Raw genomic sequence first — 20,185 nt, 5'->3', positions numbered from 1 at the left:
TGATGTACAACTTGTTTTATGCAGAGTGATGGGTAAGGGCCTTTGTGCTTGTGGGAAGTGAGATTCTGACGACAGGCATGCATGTTTATAGAGTTTATCTTCGGTTGTGAGCATACCCCATCCAAAGGTATTTTGAGATGACCGAGAAACAGATCCAAGTTTATCAGGCCTACACTGTAGGCCCTACATGTTAAGCACGATGTTCTGTTTGAACCACATCATCAAAGTTGAAATGAATAATCACAAGAAAGGACAGCAGTGATGGAAAGTTACTTATAACGTGTAAAGCCTAACAATTAAACACTACACAAACAATCTCACTTCCAAAAAAAGAGTCAAATTTCATTTTTTTTTTCTGTTACAAAGCTCTGTCACAAATGTTTTGGGGAAGTTAGAGGTACCATCTGCAAACATCCCAAAACAAAACTACCAAATTAGTGAATAATAGTCTCAAGCAACCTGTGAAATAATGACACTTGGTGTACTGTCACTTTTGAGAATCATGGAATTTTTGCAGTGGCTAGCACATCTTCAGACACATCAAGAAAGAACCAATGTGAATAACTTTCCTATCTTCTAGTTCCAAAAGATCAAGAACTACAGAGTGAAGATAAGTGGCAAGCATAACAAATGTGAATGACTTTCGTGTACCTAATTTCTAGTTCCAACAGATACAAGAACGAATCTATGTATACAAGAAAGAACCAATGTCCATGACTTGCCTATCTTCTAGTTCCAACAGATCAAGAAAGACTCAATATGAGTGGCTAGAATGTCTTCTTACAAATCAAGAAGGAACCAATGTGAATGACTGGCCTATCTTCTAGTTCCCACAGATCCAAAAAGAATCAATGTGAGTGGCTAGCACGTCTTCTGATAAATCAAGAAAGATCCAATGTGAATGACTTGTTTATCTCCTAGTTCCAACAGATCAAGAAAGAATCAATGTGAATGGCTAGCACGTCTTCTGACAAATCAAGGAAGAACCGATGTGAATGACTTGCCTATCTTCTAGTTCCAACAGATCCAAAAAGAATCAATGTGAGTGGCTAGCACGTCTTCTGATAAATCAAGAAAGACTCAATGCAAATGACTTGCCTATCTTCTAGTTCCAACAGATCAAGAAAGAATCAATGTGAGTGGCTAGCATGTTTTCTGACAAATCAGGAAAGATCCAATGTGTATGACTTGTTTATCTCATAGTTCCAACAGATCAAGAAAGTATCAATGTGAGTGGCTAGCATTTCTTCTGACAAATCAAAAAGAACCAACCGATTGTCAGGGATCTTCCAAACCTAAACAGCCACTGCAACAGAGCCCCCAAAGTTTCAAATCCCTTTCCAATCCTTTCTGGGTTCAATGCCCCAAATGGGACCATCTGCCAGACTTGCGGCAGAGATGGCTTCTCAAAATCAAAATATCCCACATGTACCATAAATATCATATTTAACCTTCGGGCAACTTCATAGATTACATTTCATCCTCACCAGATGGCTATATGGAGATCGAAAAGTAAGAACTGGTTAATAACAAGAGGGACATGTAGGGGGCCATGGGGGACATCTAGGGGGATGTCTGCACTCTGTACATGTCAACGGATAACTAGAGTGGGATCATTCACGATGTTTGAGATAAACAATCTGTTCATGTATGAATGATACAAACGACAAAAAAAAGTTGGGGAATTTAAGTGGCTTTCTTATTGTAATGACAGGTCCTCGACCATAGTGATTTGTATTGCTTTTGTTTTTCCAATGCCCGTCTTGATTGTGATGTGTATATTTTTTTAAGTGGCATGAATAAATAATAATAACAATACTAATGATAATAATAATAATAATAATAATTACCGGCAATGGGGTAATAGGGAGACTTTCCCATAGACTTGTGCACAAAAATTTTCTGACTTAAATGTGCCCTAACCCGATATTCTCTGGTCCTTTTTCCACAAATTTCAGTATTTTTACTAATTAGACTACGAGCAACAAATATAACCCAATTGCGACAGCAAAATTTTGTCTCTAAAGGGGGGCTGCGCCAATGGGGAGACACCTACATGTAGGTGTCTCCCTATTCAGCCCGTCTCCCCCTACTACCGAATTTTCTACGCTAACGTGTCTCCCTAATAATACATTTGTAGGAATAATGCAGAACACACATTCTGGTATAAACTACCAGTATACATTCTGATCATACACTGCCAAAAACTAGTTTTCTTTTTTTTTGGATAAGAAAAATAAACTTCTTTCTTTTTCTAGGGAGTATGGCAAGAAAATGTTTCTAATATCCATTTCTTGATTTTTAGTTTAAGACCTAGTGCCCCTCTATAAAAAGGCCCCCTCTCTGCAAATTGAAGACCATTGACAAGTAAGGATGTCGTTTGACTGTTATGGAAACACAACACAAGACACGTAACCTAGCTCTGAGATCTAACCACAAGACACATAACCTAGCTCTGAGATCTAACCACATGTTACACAGCCTAATATGAAGACATCATCTCCTACACAACTTGACACCAGTGAGAGAGAGTGTTTCAGAGCAGACAATCTGTGCCACAAATCCCGTCCTGTCCAATTCTGACTCCAGCAAATTCCGACAACACTCCAATCACTCTGAGCCAACAATGCTAGATCACAGCTGGCTCAAAGGAGGCATGTTCCAGAGAGGGTGGGGTGACAACTAAACTTAAGACACTACTATTGTGATTGTAAAAATACTGCAAAGAATGACAGCCTATATAGACATGCTAAACATGAAAACTTGTGAAGCACATAATTTATTTTCTTAGCAAGAAACGGGTACCTGCCAAAATGGCATGCATTGTATACTGCTTGTGGCTGGTTCCAAGCTATTTTTTTGCTTAGTACATTACTTTGCTAAGTAATATTTTCTGCTTATCAGTTTCGTAAAACTTTTGGTTGGTTTTAAACACCCCTCTGGCCATGTCTATGGTACAATATGTGCCTCGCACGTGTAGTGCTAAAAATCTCTTAATATGGAAATAGGAGCGCGGCACATACTGCACCAGGGGCGTCAATCGCTTCTCAAAAGTGTGGGGGGGGGGGGACATACCTTGATCAGAACTGATGCGAACGCGAAGCGCAAAGCCCTTACAGCGTGGGGTTCGGGGCCTGCTAAAGGGCCCCAAAAAATTTGGATTCTAGATGCTCTGTGGAGTGATCTGAGGCAATTACTTACCACTTTCTTCCATGTTTTAACTACTACTTCTTAGCAAAAGATAATTATTTGAACATCGTTTTCAAGGTTGGAGTCATTGAATCAGCTACCAGTATTCTGAGCTAGCTATAGCCGTGTGGTTCGGAGCCCGCTTATGGGCCCCGAAAAAAATTGATTCTAGATGCTCTGATTTCTGACCACTTTAACCAATAGTTTCTTAGCAAAAGATATTAATTTAAACATAATTTTAGAGGTTTTCTCAGCTAAAGGCATAGGGTTCGGGGCCCGCTTAAGGGCCCCGAAAAATTTTGGATTCTAAATGCTCTGTGGTGCGATCTGAGGCAATTTCTGACCACTTTAACCAATATTTTCTAAGCAAAGGATTGTAGTACATAATAGGGCCGTAAATGAGACACAATTTCAAAAATCTTGGGGGGAGGGACATTTGATATTGTGTCCCCCACCCTTCAAAAAGTGGGGGGTACATGTCCCCCTGTCCCCTGCACGATGTGGCACAGAACACAGCAGCGTTTTACCGGAGGTTTAAAACCACCCACATGACAAGCCCTCGACCACTAGGAATGGGTAAACTGTCTCAGGTACATGTACATGTGTACATGTATGTATAAATACGGGATATCAAAGATATTTTTGGTGGACAAAACCAGAGACCAGTCCTGCAACTAAGGAAGGCATGGTGGTCATACTCGGCTCAAGTATTTGTTGTGAAAGACTAAAATGAGCTTCTAGTCCAAAAGCAACAGAGTGCCCCCTTTCAAAAATCAGCCCCCTCCCTCCTTCTTAGTACCACAACCCTCTTCCTTAGTGCTGCACCCCTCCCCCTTAGTGCCGTATCCCTCCCACTTTGTGCAGTGCCACACCCCTCCAGCCTAGTGTTGCCCCTCCCCCTCCTTAGTGCCACACCTCTTGCAAGGGAGGCACGGTGGAACAGGTCCCCCGCTCAAGTATTTAATGTCTTATAAGCAGGAGGTTAAGGGTTCAAGTCCTACCACAGCCTGTTTGATTTCCTAAATTCCAGAATAAGTGAATAATTCAAGCACGGTGGTCTTAAGCTCTTGAACAGCGCTTCCAAAAATCACAACCCAAGGGTACAATCCCATATCAAAATTGACATCCCCCATGTGCACACCGCAATATTAAAGGTTGTCATTTTCTGCAGACTCCATGCAGAATTAGCCACTCAATGGTTACAAAAGGAGTGTGCTTAGTCTTACATTAAAGGGACAGAAGAAAACACAAAGCATTGTCCTCGGGAGTATAGTAAAACAAGAGTGCTAGCGTACGTTGTGTGTCCCTCCCACTGCACTGGGGATCTCAAAAGTGGTCACACAGCACCATCTATTGGTATTATTCTAGCACAGGCTCCAACCTCTTTCAGTTGCTTTCAACAAGACTGTAACAGCATCCTGTCCCATATCCTTGTAGTTGGCTTCCCCTTCTGTCTCTCTTCCTCAGCCAAAAAAAAGAAGAAGCTTATCAGGGCCTTCCAAAATAAGCTTCATCGCGTGCACCCACTGTTGGATGTGACCAATAATCTATATGGCATGTGATGTCTGGTTGACGCCTAGATACTCTGGTCTGGTCCCCACCTGTTACTGTTGTTCAGAGGCTGGTTCCGTTGACAGGCTACATCTGTATATCTTGCTAAAGCCCATCCCCTGAGGGAGTGTGGAGCAGGGAACAAGGGGAAGATGGCCCAGTTGACGGTAAGGGAGTCTCCATCACAATCCATGTCCAGATAGACTGCTTCAACACAAATGGGGCCAATTTTGTGAGGCTGCTTAAGCATGAGGTTTGGCTTAGTATTTACCGAAAATATTTGCTAAGCAAAAATAGGTCGCCAGCCAAAATGCTACAGACTGATTCGGCGACAGTCATTTTCTGAGGTGTCCTGCTCTAGCACAATGTAGTATGCATGCACTCCAGGGTCCCTCAACCAATAGGATTACCAAAATGCTTGCACGCCTCATTTTAACCCTAACTGTCCCAAATCCTCCAAAATCCTCTTTGCAAAATGGAGGATTTTGCAGGATTGAGGCCATTATGGCAAAAATGTGTGGCTTGTTTAGCAGGATGCACTATGTCAAGCTTGTGTTGTTTATGCTCAGCCGTGCATAAATTTAGGCCTAGATTATACTTGAAATCCTCCGCACTGCTCCAGGATGTCACTGGCTCTGCCTCAACATACCGACAGTGATCGCTGGAGGATTTTGCAGGATTGAGACAGTGGTCACGCCTCCAAGGAACACATTCAAGAATACATGTAAGGCTAACGGAGAATTCGGCAGATTGTGGCTGTTTGCAATTTTGGAACTTTCTACCGGTCTCTGTCACCTCCTGAAATTATTCTTACCATTGCACTCATAACTATTCATTATTTGTATTATAACAAAATAAGCCGCCCCTTTGAATTTTTGCCTGGTCCCACTCAATTGCAAAATGGCAGTTTCTGACTTAAAGCACATTTCCTAGTACCGGTAACTGGTCAAAAATGTCTGCTTTCTGCATGAGTTGCACGCTGTAACTACTGGACCACGGCAAACTCGTTGAAGAGTCTGTAGTTCACTTTTCAAAGTTGGGTCAATTTTTTGGCCCACAAAAAAAATCTGGGGAGTCCATACAAAATACAGATGTTAGTTGGAGAAAAACCATCATCGAGAAACGGAGAGGGGTGAGAAGTTCAGACCTCAAATCCTCAAGGACCATGTCTGGTGCAGCAGCGACATGTAATCCCCTGGATCAACAGATCCTTGATATTCAGCTGATATTTGAAGAGGGGGGGGGGGGGGGTACACTGCCCTCTATGGGTATCCCATCTGCGCAAGGGGATAGGGATGGGCATTCGGGCAGTGACCCAGTAATGGGGGCAAAGGGGTGCTGCATGTGGAACTTGCTCACCCAGTCCCGATTTCATGAATTTGATAAGCAGATTTATGGTACTAAGCAGAAAATATTTCGAAGTAAAATTCTGTGCTGAGCAAAATGAAACGAAGTACCAATCAAGAGCCTTACATGTAGACCATGACATTTTGTGTGGTGAACCTATTTTTAGCTTATAAAGCAAGTATTTTCTGCACTTAGCAAAAGTACTGTGCTTAGCAGTTCTAGAAATTCACCCGAGGTTGGCTGTTGGTAGGAAACACATAACTGCGTAGAAAATATTAGGATCAAGTACATGTATGTTAGGGCTGTGCTAAATACATTTATATATTGAATATCCAAATATTCGATTATCCACTGAATATTCGATATGGTTTTTCTGAATAGACCGCCCCTGGTTTTGAATAGACCATCCAAAAATTACTTAATTACATGTATCTATAAAGGCCATGTTCGCATTGAACTAATTTTACCAAGACAATTTTGACTCAAGAAAAATGTTTACCAACACCATAGCAAAAGTAACCGAGCTGGGAATCTACACATGTACATGTACAGTGTAGGCCTAAACACACATCTACATTCACTGGTCGTGGTATCCTTTTTCATCATAACATACATGACATTTGTTGTTTCCTAATTTCACTGAATAATGCTTTGCTATGAAGAATATTAAAATGACTAACAATGTCCATAATAGCACAATGACTTTCTTTAAAAAATAACTGAATATAAGCAAGTTAACCAGTAAAACTAACCCTTGAACTTGAGAAAATTAACAGAATGGACGTTTCCAGGTAGCCTTGACTACATGGGCGTGTGCGCGTTCCTTCACTAACCCCTGGCCATGAGGAATACGTAAAGTATGCTGACCCGGCTATTCAGAGCATACTGTGCGCGTATTTCGAAGACTGCACGCCTTATCTCCTGAACGTCACGTCACGAACATTTTTTCAAGACTGCGCGATGCCTGTAGGATATGTATTCAGGAAGCCTCGTTTTTCGCCCTGGAAACAAACCTGCATCTTGTGTTGTAAAGGGACGAAAGAGGTTGGTATCGTCAGACCCCCTAAAATGATGAGGATATGTTTTGACGCACTCACATTCAATTTGCGTTGGACAACGCGCGCGCGTTGCAAGCGTTATCTGCGTCAATTATGGTGACTCGAGGACACATTTAGTACAATTAAGTCCTTGCTAAATAACGCGAAGTTGAGGTACGTACATTTAATATAAATCATTGCTAAATAATTGACATTGAAATCGCATGTTCGAAAGGATTGATTCTCCAAAAAGAAAAACTTTCAAAATGTTAAGCACTGCGTCACACGTTAAATACATCAACTGTAGTCCTTATTTAAATGTGTCACTATTTGGCACATTTAAATTACACAATTCCAGGGGTTAAGATCGCACAAGGCATGATGGGAAACAACACGGCGCAGCAAGATCGAGGTTGGCTTCCAGGGGCGTTTGTACTGGACTAACATCTAGAGAGTAACCAATCATCTTGATGATATATGTAGGCAGTAAGGCCTGCCCACTCTCACACATTGAGCACGAGACCCACGCATTTCAGGTTATTCTCATGCTCTCACACACACACAGGATTTTTCACCCCTGAAAAAAAAACAAATTTAAAATTGACTCCAAACTTGAAAAAGATGTTGAAATGATGATCTTCTGCTAAAAAAAAAATTGGTTAAAAAGGTCAGAAATTGCCTCAGATCGCACCACAGAGTGTCTAGTATCCAACATTTTGCGGGTCCTTACACGGGCCCGAACCACGCCCCGAACCACACGCCGTTAGGGCTTCGCGCTTCCCGCTCGCATTAGCATGATAATTCTGATCAACCTCCGACGCCAAATTCTCACCCTCAGCTCTTACTCAAAGTTGGCAGCCATGTATGTAAGCCTACCGTGTACATGTACCGGTACACAAGGACCATGGATAACTTGCCAACTACAGATCTAGGCCAACTTGACAGTCTCCAACAGTATTTACAGCAGCAGCCACACAAAATGTTATGTCCCCAATGTGTAACCCTGATTTCCTGTACATGCGCCTTCCTGTTCACAAACTACCCCCAAAGAAAAAAAAAAGACTCTAAATAAAAAACAGGCTTTCAGTCAAAACCTGGATGCACAATCATCTATCACGACAGAGCTCTCAGGAAACCAGACCTGGTGAACTTGGTTCCCCTCCCAGCTGACACCAGCAAGTCCAAAGATCCCCATCACTCCTCTGCCCCCCCCCCCCTCCCCCCTCCATGAAACCTGACACCCTGGCGTCCAACGCTCCCTGTAGTATACACCGCTGACCTGGCCCTTGAGTTGATCGGTGCACGAGTCTGCAATTTTCTGGCCACGTGCCAACTGGGTAGGTACTATCCTTGGGCACTGAATCAAACCCTGTCATAAAACTCACAAAATATTCATGCACTACCCCTTGTGTAGTGCTTAAAGGTAGAGTAGTCATTTGTCAATAGTGCATTTTTTTTTTTTTGAAGCAACAAAAGTGCTCAAAATCTAAAGAAAAGAGCTTAACAACTAACCTGGGCCCAATTTCACGGTGCTGCTAAGCACAAAAAATTGCTGAGCACCTTGTGTAGTGCTTAAATGTCGACTATGTCATTTGTCAATTATGCATTTTTGTTTGTTTGAAGCAACAAAAGTGCTCAAAATCTAAAGAAAAGAGCTTAACAACTTAAACCTGGGCCCAATTTCACGGTGCTGCTAAGCACAAAAATTTGCTTAGCACAAAAAAAGTCTGGCTTATAGAAGCAGGTTATCAGCCAAAAAGTCCATGTTATTTTCATGCTAAGCAAACAACAGCTGAATACTAATCACGAGCAATATACATCAAGTGGAGTTTTGGCTGGTAACCTGCTTTTATAAGTCAGACTTTTTTTGTGCTAGGCAAATTTTTGTGCTTAGCAGCGCCGTGAAATTGGCCCCAGATTAACTTTTCAGCTCAGTGAATGCTGTACATTCCCAAGAAAATAATATTCGAGGGTCTGATTTCAACTTAAAAGTTCCCGAGTCATGTTTTGAATTTCACCAGAAACCAGCATCTGGGACACGTTCTCATTTAGCCAATGGCAGTTAGGCGATGTCACACACTGAACCGACGAATTGTAGCAATCGCGCGTGCGTGTGCATCGTGTCAACGATTGGGCGCACCAGTCGCCAAATTCAAACCAATTACTAACGGAAACTTCCAAAATTGCGTCTTCAGACGCATATTTGGAAATGACCTTCTTATATTGTTTTCTTCAAAATGACAGCATGCCAGAAAGAATAATGTCACAGGGATTTTCGTGTTATTACTATTTTTAAACGAAGTATGCTTAAAATAAGCTCTTAAATAATAATGTTGTCAGTTACATGTACTTCTTGGATAGCGGCAAATGATGTTACTGTACCTTTAACGGTACACTGTGTCCATACCATAGGATCATGCTCTTTATGCATTTTTTTTTTCATTTCAAACAACAATAAGTACATGTAGGGTGCATAACAAACCTGAAGAAGTTTTGAGCTCAATGGCTTTTGTGCATGAAGAGACAACAGATAAAATATACCCACAATTCGTTTTGGTCTGGTTACGGAATCCCATTGCCAGTGCATGTAAAAAACAGTGCAGGCACTTTTTTTTTTTAAACCCACCTTCAATGGCTGTTTTCTTCAGAACGATACCATTTCAGGCAGAATAATTTCACATGAAAATAACCACTGGTCCATAATTCTTCACTTAGTTTAGAAACGGTTTTCTCATTGATTCGGTATCTACCCTTTTTTTTTTTTTAAGTTACTGTACCGGTATTACCAATGACCTACTCCCTTTCATAACAGCAATCTTGTCATGTAATGTTTAAAGTTATAGTCCATCATTTGCAGCCATCCGAAAAAGTAACTGGCGTATTATTGTTGAAAAACATACTTGGTTTAAAGATAGTACGGGGACTAAACTCCCTGTGAAATTAATCTTTCTGGCAAGCTATCATTTTGAAGTAATCAACGAAAGAAGGCCTTTCCAACGGTGCGTCTTAAGACGCACCGTAGGAAAATTTAAATTAGTAGTTCGTTTTGTTATTCGGCACAGCGCGCGCAAGCCTTGGCACGACGCCCAGGCGCGTGCGGTTGCTATAATTCGTCGGATCAGTGCGCGACATCGCGTATAGCTGCAATTCAAAACAATTCAAAACACGATTCAGCAACTTTTGATTTGAAATTGAGATCCTAGAATGCTGTTTTTCTCGGAATATACAGCTGAAGCTGAGCTGAAACTTCATCAGGTTAGTTGTTCAGTATCCTTCATTAGATTTTGAACACTTTGTTGCTTCAAACGAACAAAATGCACAAATTACAAATGATGGACTATATCTTTAAGATGTAAAAGAAACCCAAACCCACAATTCCAATCCCGGATGTTGTCTAAAGGGCGTTGTGATTTGCAATGTAGCCTGGTTTTCATTTTGAAAATTCCCACAAATAGCATCCAAAACCTTTCTTTTTCATTGTCTGAAAAGTTACTACGCTACGTAACAGGTAAAGTTGGTTAGGGGTCCCCAATCCCATAATCTGGAACCGGTTTTGACATCGGCAGTCTGGTACTCGGGTACCCGGTTCCGATGCACACCACTATTTTTAAACCTAGGTGTAATTTGCTGAGTAAAGGTGTAACGTTGGACACCTGTTGACTTTTTTAAGTCCAGGTGTCTGCCCCTGACCTCTGTTCACTTTCCATGAAAAGCCAGTCTGGCTCCCGTGTCACAAATAAGTCACCAGAGATTCAAAGATGATGAAACGCACACATCCTGTACTTTAATTTCTCTCTCAGGTGCAATAAAAGTAAACTTTAAGCATTTCTTATATCGATAGATCTTTTTTAATGGGAGTTGTTGCATGAGCATCCTGTAACAAGAAATAAGCCAATTTCCAATATATACACTGGAAGTCGGGCCAGGTCATTTCCAGCATTATGTAATATCCGTGAAGGAACTTCTTAGCAGTTCACTCAATAAACCTGAAAATGTGTTTTTCAAATCTTATACAGCGCGTCCCAACTACCGGTACCTGAAACTTTATTTTTGCGAGGCTCAGCGTCGGTGGGGAAACAAGTACCACCATTATTTATATACGATTTTAAAGCTTGGAATCTTAACTTTATCCCTGGTGAGTATTGGTTTGACATTTCAAAGAGTTTTAAAATTCTTTGTGTTCAAATAAAGGCGCTAGGCGTGTCGAAAACAAACTCAACCGATTTCAAGGGAAAAAGATGATGCGGTACATCAGATGCAAAGTCACGTCAACAAGCTGTTGAAATAATATAAAAAAACAGTTGATTTAAAAAAAAAAAAAAACGTTGAACTTGAAACGAAGAACAACATCGTGAATTCATTTAAGGTGTAGTCTACGTGGATCAAAAAGAAAAGGTAACACAGAAAGTAAAAGCCAATGAGATCGTCACATCAAGAACATGATGCATTTCCACATTGTTAGAAATGCTCATGATTGATTTTCCTTAAAATTGGTTGAGTTTGTTTTTGACATGCCTTTATTTGAACACAAATAATTTCGAAACCCTTTTGAAAATCAAACCAACACTTACAGAGATCAAGTTAAAGATTGCGTGTGGATGGTTCAGTGGTATGAAACCAGTGCTGGAAATCACGTCCCTTTAAGGGAGTGCAAATGCACACGTAGTTCATGCCATTTCATTGACAAACACTCTGCGCAAGCAACGAAGTAATGAAAGATCCCGTCAAAACGTCACAGCGCACCTGTCCAAGGATGTGGCCCATCAAACGGTCCCCCGCTACCCTGTCTGTGACATAAGACAGGCCGTGATATATATGCAGTATGCGTGCCAACCGTTGATGGGTTACCGGTGACTCAAAAACGACACTTTGGAGACGTGTTGCGCATGTTGCACGGGTTTAGCAACTCACTGCACGCTGTGTTGCTTAGAGTTATTATAAGATGCAATTTTGCGTCGGGGTGATATAAATCAAATTAGGTTTTGCCCTTCACCAACATTTAAACACACTGAGTATACATTGCTTTGAGTTCTTTACTACATTGAAACTGATAATTTTTCCCTTCCATTTCTAATGTGTTTTGTTTAAATAAATGTTTGTATTAAGGTTTTTCCAAATTAACATGTTAATGTACGTGTAGACCTGTTGAATGATGCTTCTGGATTTTTTTTTTCAGACAAAGGAAAGACGGATCCATGTTTCAAGAACGTGCACATGACACAGAGTTGTAACGATGAGTCACTGATTTTTGTGACTCGAGTCGAGTCGAGTCATTTTAAAGAAGTGACTCGAGTCGAGTCGAGTCGAGTCATTTTAAAGAAGTGACTCGAGTCGAGTCGAGTCATTTTAAAGAAGTGACTCGAGTCGAGTCGAGTCATTTTAAAGAAGTGACTCGAGTCGAGTAGAGTCATTAGGTCAAAAGGTCGAGTCGAGTCGAGTCCAGTCAAATATTTAGCTCTAGTCAATTCGAGTCACGATTATTTGAACACTACCGGTATATACCAAAATTATAAAAGGAGGCCATAAGTTTAGCCAGCATTCGAATCCAAGAGCTTTATAAGAAATCGCCCAAAACCAATGATAAAACAGCGAATTAGAAAATGTGTTTAAAAATCTGGTTCCTGGATAGTATTTTGTGCGTTCTAGAACCATGAGATGGGAGTCTGTGACACGTTGTATATTTGTACATGACTGCTATTCGCAAAGTAAAGTGAGCATAAATTTTGCACCGTAAGTCATTGCAAATACTTTTCGCAAAGTTGCACTTTTATTTTTGGGACTCGAGTCTTATTAGCCTTCGCTTGAGTCAAGTCGAGTCTTCTGATGAGTCATTTACTCGCAGTGAGTCGAGTCGAGTCATTTACCCTTAGGTACTCGAGTCGAGTCGAGTCACCAAAAATTGTGACTCGAGTCGGACTCGAGTCGAGTCATTGACTCGAGTCATTACAACTCTGACATGACACACATGATGTACATGCATACATGAACACACATACCGATGCTTGTTTCGTAACTGTAGGGACTACACACGAGTTACCGAATACCCTTGGCACTTTACATATCACATGCACATGTACCGCAGTACCGGTAGGTACAACCTTCCCGAATAATCCCAAAAATCTATAACTGTGCAAGTACGGTGATTGCTCTATGTTCCGACACCCCTATCTTAATAAGCAAATAATAATAATAAGCAAAGATTTATATAGCGCCCAATCCATCGAAAAAACAATGCTCCAGGGCGCTTACAAAGTAACATATAGAAAATCCCTTTAAACACAAAGTAATTATTAGAATTAACAAGAAAAATGAAAAAAATAAGTTTAAAATCAGCATGAAATTACAAACAAAAAATGACAAGTAAATATAGAAATATACAATATTTTAAAATACAAAGGTAAGTAAACGTAAAACAGACCAGCTGTGACCGCTTATACAAGACCGCGTATCTTCCGACACCCCTACCGGTATGTTCCGACAAGCTGCACATAAGATTGTGTTACTCCTGGTTAGGGTTAGGGTTAGTTTTGGGTTGGGGATAGGAATATGTGCAATCGGAATATAGGTGTGTCGGAACATGCCGATAGGTGTGTCGGAACACACCCAATAGGTATGTGTGTACTGTTCTACATAACCCCCGAGGACCGACACACAAAGGGAGAACAAAAGATCCTTTCAGTCCCCGGGCATTGGGTCTTTTATTGGAAACGGTCCTCGATCGTACGTTTACGTGCTTAGTCTATGGGAAAGTGTTAAAGTACAGGGACAAAGGGAAACACAATAGGTTGTCCTCAGGCGTATAGTAAAACACGACTGTGTGAACATAGGTGTGTCGGAACATAGGTGTGTAACCGCAAATCGTAATGTTAAATGTACATGAACCTATTGTACACACTAACTTTTTGGGGCAATAAGGCTCTACACAAAGTGGTATTGTTCTTTATTACTTAATCTGAGAAATGAGGAGGAAAAACACTCACCCATTCAGCATGAGGTCTGGTGCCCCGTAGTTCTTGCTGTCATGTGCTACTTCAACAGCTCCGACCGGCTGGGCGCTGAATCCTTGGTCTGCCATTTTTTTTTCTTCTAAAGTTCTGCAGACGTGAAACAAGCAAAACAGAACCAGAAAAAAAACTGAGAGAGCAATTTCACACTAATTGCACTGCAGACACATTGGAAAACGTTTCTGAAGTTTGGCCCATGATTTCTAACCATTCCTATCTGCTTCAAAAATCTGAATTGGAAAAGACTGTCAATGATGTATACATGTACACGTATGGAGTATTTCAAGTAAAACGCACATTTGGGCGACCTATTAAATTGAGTTTTTTCTTTTTACCTTGACTGGGGCTGATTTTACAAAACTCTAACTCGTCTTATCTCGCAACTCATTCTATAGGACCGATTTCACCCAACTTAACCAGTTCATGTTGGATGATGTGTATACACGCAAAGATTTTGCAGTCTTTGAAACGGATGACAGATAAACACGCGATGAGCGAGGCCTGAAATATCTGTCTGCGACCCGCTCGCTCGCTGCGAGGCCAGATATATCAGGGTGTGCTACCTGCCAATGACAGCCTGAACCCGTCTGGCATCGAGGTTCGTGAAAACATTCCTGTGCCTGAGTCCACTCGTGTCAAAATAATCCTGGCGTGAACTGGTTAAAGATACATTCAACATAATTTCTCATTTCTTGAGCAGCGCGGTTGAACTTGTCTTAAATTAAGATCGGTCTTAGGGTCATCTTGATGAATAGTGTTTGAATTTGTATATCGTCTGGACGTCATTGCAATGTCTTCTCGTTTAGTACGATCGAGTGTCGGCCTAGAGCCTTGGTTTCGAAGAAGAATTTAACTTTCTATTTGTGGAATAATGGGCCCCTCGAACTATTGAACCTATGGACTAACAAAGCTTTGGACTTATGACCCTTCAGACAAGCAAACCTTCAGACTAACGAACCTTCGGACAACCGGGCTGTCAAAAAAAATGTGGTTTCTAAAAGATCTGCTGGCAATACATTTCATACTTTGTCCTCGTGAGAATTAAGATTTATTACAAGCAAAAGTGAAGTCTTCTCCTGACACAAGAAATTTGTTTCACCCAACAAACTTGATGAATGTCTTTTCCGCATTCGGGTACATTTTATCAATGAGATGCACATGTATATTTGGGTTGCAATCTTTCAACTTCAATTTTGTCTGAAATGCTGTCTGATATCAAAATCCTTCCACGAACCGAAAGTTGGCGCACTTGATGATGACAAACTTCCAAGGAAACGAAAAGGAAAAAAAATAAATAAATAAAAATCCAAATTCACGCTGGGGACTGAAAGGAAATGAAAAAGCTGTTGCCAATTTCCAGCCATGTCAAAATGTCACTGGCTCCTCCTTTCCTGGTTTGCGAGGGACACATTTATTAGTCACACTCCCGTGACGCACCTGCGACTCGCCATTTGCAGAGTTTGTGCCGCGACCGAACTCTTCAAAAACACTTTCTTTCCAAGGGGGTAGTTCACTGATCCTCTGGACCCTCCCCCTTCCCCCTTGGGGTAAAGATAGGGGGAGTGGAGGGAACTTGTAGTACTCCTTAATCCATCTTTCATCAACCGCAAACGGTTTCCTGAAATAGAGTTTGCTTTGAATCACTCCCAGCGTCTATGCAGTATGCCCCTTTGCAAGGAAAAGTAGCTTAGGTTACATGCTTATTTGGTGACCAGTTTCGGCCGCATTAAGGGTATAGAGTAGATCATTTGCAGTTATCCAGAAAGTCACTGATGAAATTATTGTTGAAAAGCATCCTTGGTTTAACCCTAACCTTCCCAAATCCATCAAAATCCATTGCCCCATTTTGGGGATTTTGGTAGGCAAGCCATGAGTACAATGTCCATCAAAATCCACCTATAGTAGTAGTGGTCTTGTGGTGGATTTCAGTCCCAAAGATTTGGTCCCAAAGCATTATGTGAAGCAGGGTCAGTGATGGATTTTGGTGGACTTGGTCCATTCCTAGTAAAAGACACTAGGGAGTTAGGGTTAAAGATAGAAATGGCACTATCTTTAAGCCATTAGTAACAACATTCCCCAAAGGTCTACAGGGTGAGTAAAAAAAAAATGAAACCCGAATGTCGGGACTATTGTTTTGGTGAAGTCATGCATGCAGCACTTTCAAAATCTAGGATATGAAAGCCCAATTCATAAGCTTTCTTTTAGTACAAGAATCGTTCATATCAGATTGTACTTTTCAAGTTACTGAATTTTAAACACAACCAACGTTTTAAAGTTCTGTCCACGGATCACAAAAAAGGTGTCTGTTCTTTCAGCAAAACGAAAACATTTCACACACATCCCTGTTGCTTTCGTTTTGCTGAAAGAACACTTACCTTTTTGTGATCGGTGGACAGAACTTTAAAACAGTGGTTGTGTTTAAAACTCCGTAGCTTGAAAAGTACATGAGTGATTTGAGTCATTCTTATACTAAAAGAAAGCAAATGAATTGGGCTTTCATATCCTAGATTTTGAAAGTGCTACATGCAGAAATTCACTAAAACAATGGTCCTGACATTCGGGTTTTTTTTACTCACCCCGTATATAAATGACGTCATTATAAGACGATCAGATTCAAAATTATGACCCCTCCAATGAATGAGGACTTTCTTTTCTTCTTTTGGCAGTCTTTATTTGCCTGAAGGTACCCCTTAAAGCTATAGTCCATCATTTGCAGCCATCCGAAAAAGTAACTGACGTATTATTTAAAAAAAACATACTTGGTTGAAAGATAGTAAGTTGACTAAACTCCCTTTGAAATTATTCTTTCTGGCAAGCTATCATTTTGAAGTAATCAACGAAAGAAGGCCTTTCCAACGGTGCGTCTTAAGACGCACCATTGGAAAATTTAAATTAGTAGTTTGTTTTGTTATTCGGCACAGCGTGCGCAAGCATTGGCACGCGACATCGCGTATAGCTGCAATTCAAAACATGATTCAGCAACTTTTGATTTGAAATTGAGATCCTAGAATGTTGTTTTTCTCGGAATGTACAGCTGAAGCTGAGCTGAACCTTCATCAGGTTAGTTGTTCATTACCCTTTATTAGATTTTAAACACTTTTGTTGCTTCAAACGAACAAAATGCACAAATTACAAATGATGGACTATATCTTTAAAAATACTCATTTCTTTGGTCCTATAAAAACTTGTATAAAATACGTTGTGCCTTCATGGTAAAACCTCATGGATTCCATATTTCAAAAGGGATTCTTTAAAAATCCTGAAATCAGGTAAAATCTGACAAATCTCAACCCTGGTACTGGTACATGTGAAACAAAACATTTGAATTACTTTCAATCTTTGCATCGACGTGCATGTTCAATATTCCCATGGGCCAGACTTCCAGGAAGACTTAAACGCGGACTTCCCTTGGACAAGAAAATCAATTAATGGTATATCCCCCAGTTTTATAATGTCGAGTTACCGGTGTGTTTCACTCGATTGCCACCTGTCGCGTATCTGCCGCAACGTTAATTGAACAGATCCTTGGCATCTACTGTGCCAACGAAAAGCTTTCGCTGTCCGTGACGGGAATAAAGCAAAGATCACGTACAATGCATTTCCAGGGTTTTTTTCTTTTGTTGCTAAGTTTAGCTCAAAATGTTCCCGGTGAGTTCGTTTCAGGAGGAACCATGAAATTACCATTATGGTGCAGAAATGTTTCATTTAAATTCAGGAAGCAATGTGTCTATACATGTACCGGTACCGGTACGTGGCGTATAGGATGAGTCATGATCACGAGGGTAACCTCAAATAATTTTACTAAATTGATTTTTGATTATTGATGAAACAAGTGATTTCCTTGCTTTCACCTCAAGTCTGGTCCATCACAAGTCCGGTGACAAGTCAATAACTAGTCAATTCACAAGCCAGTCACAAGTCAATCATACAAGTCTGGTTAAGGATGTACAAATTGTACATTGTACATTACACAATTGTTGCCTGTTGCGATGGGGTCCATGGTGTCTTGTACACCCGAGGGTGCAAATGGCACCCGAGGCGAACCGAGGGTGCCATTTGCTCCCGAGGGTGTACAAAACACTGTGGACCCCATATCACGGCAGGCAACAATTGTGTTATACCATGGTAATATTCAAAGCATCTGAAATTGTGGATTTCCTCCAGTTGCCGTGCAGTAATAGCGAAAGTATTATCTTGAAAAGATCTGCAATTACTGCTCCCTGAATGTTCGCACAATTTTTTTTTTCATTGCACAGGACACAAATTTACCTTTACACTGAATAGACCAATCCATTAATCCCTGCCCCATTACCAGCCAATCACAGCTGCGACCTTGTTCTATGCGCGTGTCCATCCGACATGCGAACCTACGTGTGCGTGCTTGTCTGAAGCCTCTTACCCAGGCTATTTCTATTATGCAAGGTGATAGAAACAACAATTTCGACAGTGGGGGCGTTCAAGGTAATGTACCCCGTGGGGAACATCACTCATGTACCACGGGGTACCCTGACACCATACATGCATATTTGTGGCACATCACGTGCTCGGTTCTCGACCAATGAAACATCACGATCTATTACTGGGGTATAACAAACATGTATGCTCATCGGGTGGCATGGGTGGTTAGTGCATAAAGTACTTGCCTCTCATTAACGTTAAGTGGACACCGTAACCAACGTTCAAGTTAATCTAATTTTCTCCAAATTTGCAGGCAGCTTGATAATATCAATAACATTACTTGACAAGGACAATTAATTTAGATGTTTCTATTGCCAAATGCTTTTGCTATTTTTTTTTACTCTTTTAAACATCACAGTACACCAGTGTAGCGTTAGTAACGGCGTCCACTAATACCTACTTCTCCTCAAGCTTTTTTCCGCAATTTGATTTTAGTAAGAAATGGATACCTTGACAAGTCTACAAGAAGCCCACAATTGCCTTGTTGGATACTTGCAAAAGAATGCACAAGTGGAAAGTGGACACCACGTAACTTACATTTACTGTCCGAAAATACCAATATAATCTCCCTTGCAGTGAAAAATATTTGGCCTATTATCTTTTCAATGTTGTTTTCTACTTATTAGGGATGTTTTTCCCAACAATTTAAGACAAGACTAACAGCATGCAGCTTTCATCTTGCTTCAGATCTCTACTAAATGTGCCACTTTTGGTTATTGGATAATTCAGTGTTGGAGTCGAGTACTTTTTTCCGAGTACCGTGTACTACAGGTTGCCGAGTACGAGTACGAACTCTTACTTGTACCTCCGAGTACAAGTACAGGTCTCCGAGTATGAGCCAATCAACCATTTCAAACTGAAAGTATCGATAAAATAAGGCAGTGGTAAGACAAGCTATACCATTTTTCCCAAGAGAACTGCTATTCGAGTACGAGTACTTTGATGATTGAGTACAAGTTTGAAATGTCGAGTACGAGTACTTTGCTGCCCGAGTACGAGTACCATCATTTCGAGTACGAGTACTTCGACTCCAAAAAAGGTTCTCGAGTAGTACTCGAGTACGAGTACCAAGTACGAGTACTACAACACTGGCTTAATTACCGGTGTTCAAAAATCGGCTTCACGTGTTTCAACATAAATTGTCACACCTGAAATCATCACTTAGGTCCCCTTGAGTTCTTCCCGCCACCCCAACCTGGTACCAGTTACACAAGCTGTATTCTTCTCTCAGCCTCCCTTAGGATGCATCACTTATACGGGACCAGCACACATCATACATAACCAGCAGAGGAAATGAGACAGCGTGTGGGCCATGCTGGGCGGCGGCCTGAATTGACTCACTCTCCGGGTGTAAGGGTGAGCATCTTGGGCAGCGTCTTGAAGGAAGCTGCCGAGATGAGTTGTGAAAGTTGTGGGTGGTTGGCCAGGCTGGATCCAAGCAATATTGATACACGTACAATGGTAATAGATTGTGAAATTTTATGTCACAATCTAAGGCCAAGTAAAAAAAAATGAACCAGTTTCTTGTCCCCATCCGCTTTTTCTTTTTGAAGCCCGTCTCCTCTTCTTTTTAATCATACATTTGCAATATATTTTGTC

General features: G+C 41.0%; 1 protein-coding gene across 1 annotated transcript in view; it reads right to left on the bottom strand.

Annotated features, from left to right (window-relative positions):
- LOC119733921 (proteasome maturation protein-like) overlaps positions 1-14,199 on the bottom strand; it is a 54,326-nt gene extending 40,127 nt beyond the window's left edge. Inside the window, exon 1 of the mRNA XM_038207284.1 lies at positions 14,105-14,199. Within this exon, the coding sequence (XP_038063212.1) occupies positions 14,105-14,199 (95 nt within the window). The remainder of the gene's footprint in view (positions 1-14,104) is intronic.
- Positions 14,200-20,185: the final 5,986 nt, after the last annotated feature.

This window comes from Patiria miniata, unplaced genomic scaffold (assembly GCF_015706575.1).
Source record: "Patiria miniata isolate m_02_andy unplaced genomic scaffold, ASM1570657v1 HiC_scaffold_26, whole genome shotgun sequence".
Lineage (NCBI taxonomy): Eukaryota > Metazoa > Echinodermata > Asteroidea > Valvatida > Asterinidae > Patiria > Patiria miniata.
The sequence above is the reverse complement of the archived record's forward strand: the minus strand, read 5'-3'. Positions and strand labels throughout refer to the sequence as shown.